Source organism: Stegostoma tigrinum, chromosome 14 (genome assembly GCF_030684315.1).
Source record: "Stegostoma tigrinum isolate sSteTig4 chromosome 14, sSteTig4.hap1, whole genome shotgun sequence".
NCBI classification, from domain to species: Eukaryota; Metazoa; Chordata; class Chondrichthyes; order Orectolobiformes; family Stegostomatidae; genus Stegostoma; species Stegostoma tigrinum.
The window spans coordinates 48308764-48318732 of NC_081367.1; the positions used below are offsets into that span (position 1 = coordinate 48308764).

The 9969-nt window shown below is 43.9% G+C and overlaps 1 protein-coding gene across 1 annotated transcript in view; it reads right to left on the minus strand.

Moving 5' to 3' along the window:
• prss56 (serine protease 56) overlaps positions 1–1447 on the minus strand; it is a 50122-nt gene extending 48675 nt beyond the window's left edge. Inside the window, exon 1 of the mRNA XM_059650824.1 lies at positions 1244–1447. Coding sequence (XP_059506807.1) covers positions 1244–1343 — 100 coding nt within the window. The 5' untranslated portion in view covers positions 1344–1447. The remainder of the gene's footprint in view (positions 1–1243) is intronic.
• Positions 1448–9969: the final 8522 nt, after the last annotated feature.

The window sequence follows — 9969 nt, forward strand, 5'->3', positions numbered from 1 at the left end:
CTCAAAAACTAGTGTCATTTGGGGCATCATTAACTCATAAAAATGGTCTTCTGCTGCACTAAAGCTTACTTCAAACAGCTTCAAGGTTAAACTGGCATTTCACTCCACATGGCTCTAAACCATTGTCATAAATAGCTTTGAACATTGAACTATTAAAAAAATGGAGATGTGTGCAGAGTGGGAGGTGGGGGGGGGAATGGTGCGGTGCGAGATTGATTCACACCAGGATCATGGAATGGGATTGTAGCAAATTGCCAGTTGATATTTCACATCAACTAGTCATTCTGCTGAGGTTCACAGAACTACAGTTCAAACATGTTTCATTGTCTCGCTATCACTATTACTACTTTGAAAGTAAAAGCCTGTTTGAAATTACAAGCCTGTTTCTCACTTCTTGCATAAGTCAGTTTCACCTCCGAGGTATTTTCAGATGAAAAATGTCTACTATTCCATAACTGGCAAGGTTAACATTTCACTGAGCTTAACTGACCTTGGACAACATGCAATCTGTCTGTTACACAACACACAGCCAAATCAGAATCACTCCTTATAATGAGGTATTTCTAACTCAGGGACTGAACATGTGAATCGTGGCATAGTGATATTTTAGTAAAAGGTTGGCAATTCCTTCTTTGTATTAAACTCAAAAACTGCAAATATCAAGTATGGTCCCGAGTCTTATTGTCAGTGGGAAGTTTTGACAACTTTGCACTGCATAAGAATAGAGCAGCCCCTTCCTGTATTCACAAATGCCTCAGATATTTCAGGGCTCAAATGTTGTTGCTTCTTTTTGTATTTTAAATAATAATCATTTGACATTGATTCCAAGAAAATAATGACTCAAGACATCAATAACTTCATTTTGCCCCATACCTCCTCTAGCAATTTATCTCTAAATATCTGACTGAAATGTGAATCCTTGATGTATAAAAATGCATGTAAGTGTTTTGCAATGTTGGCTGGTTTCCACATTTACAGTACTAATTTGTAATTACTAAATTGCTTGTATTTTCATAACAAGAGCACTGGCAGCAATATTATGCACGCTCACATATATCTCTTGTACTGTATGCTGATATCTTTGTACTCACTCCTAAATGAATATGTACACGTGTACTTGTACAAATAGTCCTCAAGAATTCTTGTACATAACAGTTATAAATAAAGCTTCTTTCATAAATGCATAGAATAATCTACATGCCAGTGTGCCTGTGCAGTGTCACCGAGTGAAGGATAGCCTCACCTTCCAAGGCGCTGAGTGGCAGTTTATATACATCTCTGTTCAATGGAGCAGCCAAGCTAAGATCCACAGCCAGGAAAAAATACAGCAACATCCTTCTCATAAACTGTCGTGAGCAATTTGATTCCTTCAAATTGATTTTTAAAAACTTTTGAGATTCTAATCCCTTTCTACTGGGAAATAATTCTTATTATTTGTGGCTGAAGTTTGCTTTGCACTGGTTTAGATGATAGTAGGGACTGCCCAGTTTTATATATACATATATAGGCTGTGGGGGAGCAGGAGTTTCCCATGAATTACAGACAAACAGTTGAATTCATTACTGCAGAGAGTGGAGTTGGTCGAGCTGGCTGATTGTGGGGTGTCTGTCCTCCTTTGAATAGCTGCATTGTGCTCAGAACACAACCCAAACGGCAGCATCAAAGCTAAACTAATGATCAAGAGGCTGGGCGCTCGTATTGATCATTTTCATGCTTTTGTCTTTGAGAATAAAATATTGTCAGTTTGGATCACTTTTGTCCAAGGGAATATTCTGCTAGAAAAATAAAGGCGAACAAATCATTAAGCATGCTAGCCTGATCTGAGACACACATATATAATTAATTACTAGGGGTCAACTGTTTGAAAGACGCACTTCAAATGAACACTAGAAACGTTTCTTACTCCAAACTTTATGTAATCGCCAAAGCATAATAGAAGAACCAACTGGTCATTGCAATGTTTTTTCTGGTAATCATTGAAGGCTTTGAAGAAGAAATTGTGCCAGTAAATTACACTGCTTAAACTTTATAGCATTAAGATTCCACCAAATCATTGAACAAAAAAGATGTTAATCTTATACACGTTACAGATGTTAAGCAATGCTTAATATTATACAGAATACCGACCAAAACAGATTTTGCAGCTCAGGAACACATTGGCTTTAATTGCGATTTTCATGTACAAAAGTTACTTCAATAGTTTTGTAGTGTTGCTCATAATGACTTTCTGTTTCCAACTCACTATGTTCTTTATTAAAACAAAGCTGTTAAATGAATACTTTGCATCTGTCTTTATCAAAGTGGGAGATGTGACCCAGGTCATTGTGGCTGAAAAGAAAACTCACTAGGAAGTATCAAAATTTATGAGGATGAAATATGGCAAAGACTATTGGTACTTAGAGTTGACAAGGCACCAGATTTGATGAGATACATGAAGGATTTTGAAAGAAGTGAGACTTACAGGGCACTGGGCATAATCTTTCAGCTTTCACTAGACTCAGGGAGGTTCCAGAGACTGTGAAATTGCAAAACATTATGACCTTCTTCAAAAAAGATTTCTCAGGATAAGCCAAGCAATTGCAGATCAGTAAGTTTAACTTTGGCTGTGGGGAAGCTTTTATTTAGAACCAATTATTCTGGATAGAATTGGTAATCACACGGAAATAGGTGGATTGATCAGGAAAAGGCTGTATGGATTTCTAAAGAGGAAAGATTGATTAACTTGGAGTGGTTTGAAAAGCAACATAAAGACTTGATGAAGGTAACGCTGTTGATGTGGTGTGTAAAGAATTCTAGGGGTGTTTGGTATAGTGACTCGTTGCAACAAGTAAGGCAAGAAATAGGTGATGGAATAAAATAGATAGCTGCAATAAAAAAAATTGCCTGAGGGATGAGAAACAGAAAGTAATGATCAACAGATATTTTTTCAGACTAGAGAAAGGTTTGTGGTAGAGTTCCCCAGTGGAGAGTTTTGGGATCCTATCTTTTCCAGAGATATTAATGATCTAGATCCACATACGCAGGGGTCAATATCAAAGTTTGCAGATGACACAAAACTTGGATGAATTGTAAACTTGAGATAATGGGAACTGCAGATGTTGGAGAATCCAAGATAACAAAGTGTGGAGCTGGATGAACACAGCAGGCCAAGCAGCATCTTAGGAGCACAAAAGCTGACGTTTCGGGCCTAGACCATTCATCAGAAAAAGGGGATGGGGAGATGATTCTGAAATAAATAGTGAGAGAGGGGGAGGCGGACTGAGGATGGATCCAGGGGTAGATAGGTGGAGAGGAGAGTATGGGTGGGGAGGTAGGGAGGGGATGGGTCAGTCTGAGGAGGACGGACAGGTCAAGGGGGCGGGATGAGGTTAGTAGGTAGGAAATGGAGGTGCGGCTTGAGATGGGAGGAGGGGATAGGTGAGAGGAAGAACAGGTTCGGGAAGCGGGGACGAGCTGGGCTGGTTTTGGGATGCAGTGGGGGGAGGGGAGATTTTGAAATTGGTGAAGTCCACATTGATACCATTAGGCTGCAGGGTTCCCAAACGGAATATGAGTTGCTGTTCCTGCAACCTTCAGGTGGCATCATTATGGCACTGCAGGAGGCCCAGGTTGGACATGTCGTCTAAGGAGTGGGAGGGGGAGTTGAAATGGTTCGCGACTGGGAGGTGCAGTTGTTTACTGTGAACCGAGCGTAGGTGTTCTGCAAAGCGGTCCCCAAGCCTCCTCTTGGTTTCCCCAATGTAGAGGAAGTCACACCATGTACAGCGGATGCAGTATACCACATTGGCGGATGTGCAGGTGAACATCTGCTTGATGTGGAAAGTCACCTTGGGGTCTGGGATAGGGGTGAGGGGGGAGGTGTGGGGGCAGGTGTAGCACTTCCTGCGGATGCAGGGAAAAGTGCTGGGTGTGGTGGGGTTGGAGGGGAGTGTGGAGCGGTCAAGGGAGTCACGGAGAGAGTGGTCTCTCCGGAACGCAGACAAGGGTGGGGTGGGAAAAATGTCTTGGGTGGTGGGGTCGGATTGTAAATGGCGGAAGTGTCGGAGGATGGTGTGTTGTATCCGGAGGTTGGTGAGGTGGTATGTGAGGACGAGGGGGATTTCCTTGATCTGTCTGTCCTCCCTGGACTGACTTATCCCCTCCCTACCTCCCCACCCATACTCTCCTCTCCACCTATCTTCTCCTTGATCCACCTTCAGTCTGCCTCCCCCTCTCTCCCTATTTATTCCAGTTCCCTCCCCCCATCCCCCTCTCTGACAAAGGGTCTAGGCCCGAAACGTCAGCTTTTGTGCTCCTGAGATGCTGCTTGGCCTGCTGTGTTCATCCAGCCTCACATTTTATTATCTTGGATTCTCCAGCATCTGCAGTTCCCATTATCTCTGATACTATTTATCTCCAGTGGTGAGCTTATATTCTGGCGACCCCAAAGTATCTAACCCAGCCAGCAGAGAGGGAATGGTGGGTCATGGTTGTGCAGGGAACCCCAAGGTTACGAAGACTACTTAAAGTGTCTGTGTTCAAAACTACTGTTTAGCTTCTGACAGTATTTAACCAGTAATAGCGATAACAAAGTGTGGAGCTGGATGAACACAGCAGGCCAAGCAGCATCTCAGGAGCACAAAAGCTGACGTTTCGGGCCTAGACCCTTCATCAGACAGGGTTCTCTGATGAAGGGTCTAGGCCCGAAAAGTCAGCTTTTGTGCTCCTGAGATGCTGCTTGACCTGCTGTGTTCATCCAGCTCCACATTTTGTTATCTTGGACTCTCCAGCATCTGCAGTTCCCATTATCTCTGAGGCCCAGCAGCATCTTAGGAGCACAAAAGCTAATGTTTCAGACCTAGACCCTTCATCAGAAAAACAAGTATTTAACCAGTGTTTTATTTAATGCTGTTTTTAAATACTGACCTCTGTATAATTGATAGCGTCAATTTCACTGTTTTGTATTTGCCTTTTGTTTCTTGTAATATATTCACCTTTTGTATTTAATAAATGTGGAGATTCTTTTGCCCTTGAAACAATTGTCTACTGCCTTCTTCATCCCACATTCCTAATTAAGCTTGGGGTCAGAACCAGGGATCTGGTGGTGATTTGAACCACCTAAAAATCAGCAGATTGCTGTTCACAGACCAGAGCCCCTTCAGCATTTTAAAATGTGCTCCACTGTGAAAATTTGTCTCAGGCAAGGGTTTCTTAATATTTAGGATTTTCTTTGTTAGATACCATTCTGGAATTTATATTGTTGCTGAGCAATGCTGGGTTACATGATTAAAACCCCACTGGCTTCTTTGCAATGTTAGTCCAAAAATGTTTACCAGTATTTAACAATTCATATCAATGCCAGACACAGTCAGTAATCTTTCTTTTTATCATATGATCAACGTGTGTCTGCGAAATTTTCTGTTCAGTTATATGTTTACAGTATGTTACCAGGAAATAGTCCACAGCTGAAGCTATTCTTCATTCAATGAAAGTGCAGAATTTTCTTTAAAGTAAACATTTTTATCTCTGTTTACTTTACATTTAACAGAGTTTTTTTTCAGTTATTAAGAATAAGGAGTTGCAGTTTACACATCTCGACACTTAGTGTGCAGTCCCAATGCACATGTGAATGTCAAGCCTTGGCAACATATTCATAATTCTCTTCTGTACTGTCTTTAAAGCAAGTATGTTCCTTCTGTAATGTGGTGACCAGAACTGTACACAAAACTCTAGTTATGATCTAACCAGTGCCTTGTACAGTTCCAGCATTATTTCCCTGCTTTTGTTTCAATGACTCACCGTCTAATCTACCTGTCCCACAGGAATGTGTGGAAATGCATATGAAGGTCTTGCACTTCATCTAGCTCATCCCAATATCCTTTTGCTTATTGTCTCTTGATTTGTTCATCCACCCAAAATGCATAAACTCATAATTTATCGAATTGAATTCCATTTTCTACTTTGCTGCCCACTCAACCAAATCATTGACTTGATCCTGTGCACAAAGAGTTCTGTGATGCATGGGTAATCTGCACCTCTATCTAGGCGTGAAAACAAAAATCTAAATCTTTATCACAGTTCTACAAAGAAAGCTAATTTTTTGTTTCATAGCTATCATGGCCCACAGAAGGAATCCAACATGAAGTTAGGATTCTTCAAAAGTATTTAGATATCCAGAGTCATATATTTTGAGATTTTGAGATAATAAAATGTGAGGCTGGATGAACACTGTAGGCCAAGCAGCATCTCAGGAGCACAAAAGCTGACGTTTCGGGCCTAGACCCTTCATCAGAGAGGGGGATGGGGGGAGGGAACTGGAATAAATAGGGAGTGAGGGGGAGGGGGACCAAAGATGGGGAGTAAAGAAGATAGGTGGAGAGAGTGTAGGTGGGGAGGTAGGGAGGGGATAGGTCAGTCCAGGGAAGACGGACAGGTCAAGGAGGTGGGATGAGGTTAGTAGGTAGATGGGGGTGCGGCTTGGGGTGGGAGGAAGGGATGGGTGAGAGGAAGAACTGGTTAGGGAGGCAGAGACAGGTTGGACTGGTTTAGGGATGCAGTGGGTGGGGGGGAAGAGCTGGGCTGGTTGTGTGGTGCAGTGGGGGGAGGGGACGAACTGGGCTGGTTTAGGGATGCAGTTGGGGAAGGGGAGATTTTGAAACTGGTGAAGTCCACATTGATACCATTAGGCTGCAGGGTTCCCAGGTGGAATATGAGTTGCAGTTCCTGCAACCTTCGGGTCTCATCATTGTGGCAGTGCAGGAGGCCCATGATGGACATGTCATCTAAAGAATGGGAGGGGGAGTGGAAATGGTTTGCGACTGGGAGGTGCAGTTGTTTGTTGCAAACTGAGCGGAGGTGTTCTGCAAAGCGGTCTCCAAGCCTCCGCTTGGTTTCCCCAATGTAGAGGAAGCCACACCGGGTACAGTGGATGCAGTATACCACATTGGCAGATGTGCAGGTGAACCTCTGCTTAAGATGGAGTGTCATCTTGGGGCCTGGGATAGAGGTGAGGGAGGAGGTGTGGGGACAAGTGTAGCATTTCCTGCAGTTGCAGGGGAAGGTGCCGGGTGTGGTGGGGTTGGAGGGCAGTGTGGAGCGAACAAGGGAGTCACGGAGAAAGTGGTCTCTCCGGAAAGCAGACAGGGGTGGGGATTGAAAAATGTCTTGGTTGGTGGGGTCGGATTGTAAATGGCGGAAGTGTCGGAGGATGATGCGTTGTATCCGGAGTTAACCATTTCCACTCCCCCTCCCATTCTTTAGATGACATGTCCATCATGGGCCTCCTGCACTGCCACAATGATGCCACCCGAAGGTTGCAGGAACAGCAACTCATATTCCGCCTGGGAACCCTGCAGCCTAATGGTATCAATGTGGACTTCACCAGTTTCAAAATCTCCCCTTCCCCAACTGCATCCCTAAACCAGCCCAGTTCGTCCCCTCCCCCCACTGCACCACACAACCAGCCCAGCTCTTCCCCCCACCCACTGCATCCCAAAACCAATCCAACCTGTCTCTGCCTCCCTAACCGGTTCTTCCTCTCACCCATCCCTTCCTCCCACCCCAAGCCGCACCCCCATCTACCTACTAACCTCATCCCACCTCCTTGACCTGTCCATCTTCCCTGGACTGACCTATCCCCTCCCTACCTCCCCACCTATATTCTCTCCACCTGTCTTCTTTACTCCCCATCTTCGGTCTGCCTCCCCCTCTCTCCCTATATTTTCCAGTTCCCTCTCCCCATCCCCCTCTCTGCTGAGGGGTCTAGGCCCGAAACGTCAGCTTTTGTGCTCCTGAGATGCTGCTTGGCCTGCTGTGTTCATCCAGCCTCACATTTTATTATCTTGGAATTCTCCAGCATCTGCAGCTCCCATTATCTCTTATCCTTGAGATTTTGAGATACAGTTTAGCACATGTAAAAGATTATGATACATTTAAAAGACTGTTCCTATGTTCCCACAGAGGAATTATCTTGTGTTTCTCATATGTCAATAAAGTATTGTGTCAATCGTGTAGCTACTAATGTGCCACGTTGTGCTACAGCCAATGTAAATTACATTGAGGTACACCCAGAAATGTAGCAGACTTGATTGAGCCCTGGGCCAGTCATGAACCTTTAACCAGACCTGTCCAGGCTATGGTGTGTATTTTTCCATCACACAGGAACCAGAACATGGTAATAAAGAACATGCAGGTGGGTAGGGGGATAAGGGAGAATAAAGGAACAGGAATGAAGAAAGTGGCCTGGCTGAATAACTAGGGGAAGCTGATTTTGATATAAATGGTCAGGTTCTGACCCTGTGTAGCTAATTTCCTTCTAGGCAGGCTAGGGCACTAAGGGGTGAAAATAAATAGATCTCAGCAATGGTTGAAGCAATTCACCAAACCTACCAACTGCAGACAACGATTTATATTTGGAATACTGCAGATCCAGAAGTATGGATCAAACTCTCAGTCAGATTTTAATCACTGACTGGTCACCATAAGTCAAGGAACATCCATATTTTCATTAACTATGACCCATAACCTTTCTTGCAGATTGTCCAATATACCAAGCATTTGTTTTGTTAAACCCACCAGCCTTATTTTGAATCTTAGTTTTACAAGATGCTCATCTGACTCCTCTACAGCAGAGCTCAATTGCAGCCTTGTCTCTTGTATAATGCCTGTAGTGTTCCTTATATCCAATCTATCTATTGTCCACTTATGCCCAATGGTAGAGATTAATGTAGAGCAAGAATTCTAAGCTTCTGTAATTTTGGTCTGTAAGCTGCTGCCTGCCACAATGGTAATGAGTTCTTCTTCACTCTCTTCTGCCTCTTCCTCTGAGACCAAGGTGGCTCTACTTCCTTTTCCAATCTCTCTCAGGGGAATGGAAGTGGATCTTGCTCTGGGAACCTGCAGCAAAAAAAATGTAGAAAAGTTAGGGGGCATCATGTGTGATCATCGTGGATGGATCTATGCAACAAAACCACTTGGAGCTTGTGAAGATAGGTTTGGGGAACAATGAACAAGAATTGTTGAGTATATGTAAGGAAGTTGGAGTAGTCACAGCCCCACTATTCTATCTCTGACCACACCTTCTCTCCATGCCATCTCCAACACAGCCAGCACTACAAAGGGAGTGATGTCATGCAATTATATCTCCCCTCTCCTGGTCAGATTCTATAGCCAGCCGTTCCACATTGTTTTGCTCTGAATTGGAAAGATGGTGGTTATAATGAAGATAATAGCAGGTGTGTTTGATCTCTCACATAGTTCGAGAGCTTTGTGAAGTGTATAATGTAAGCTTCAGAAGGATGAATTGATGTGAGGTATGTTAATTTGTATGCAGAATTAGGAGTTGAAAGAAGTGTGTTGGAGTGGTGATACTGGTGGTGGTACATTGAAGTATATTTGTAGGATGGGATCTTATCTTGCCTATGGAGTGAATTTGTTACATTTTTGGCTGCACAGGCAGCATGTCTTTGGACAGGGCTTCTTGACCGTAATCTCCCTAGTGATTTCTTCCTACGTCCACTACATGAGTTGCCTCTGTTCCTCTGTGCCTCCTCTATCAGGACCTACAGTGTCACATCTAAGAACCTTTGAGCCTTGTCCCTAATCCTGAGCCATCCTCATATGTGTCACTCTCTGTTAGCCAGATCAGTCCAAACCGCTGATGGCAGGGTTTGCAGGAAGGTTACATATACTGGAAATAAGGTGCAGAACTGCAGCGAAGAAGATGGAGAAGAGGGTTAGTGCAATAACATAGCCTCATTTGGCCCAATATTCCCTGAGACAGAGTCAGTAGTTGTTCCACAGGGGAGGGTCCTAGTTTTCATTCCATTGTAAGTGGAGGAGGGCAGTGACAGATACCTGAGGGCACGGTGGCTCAGTGGTTAGCACTGCAGCCTCACAGCACCAGGGATGCGGGTTTGATTCCAGCCTCGGGCAACTGTCTGTGCAGAGTTTGTACGTTCTCCCCATGTCTGTGTGGGTTTCCTCAGGGTG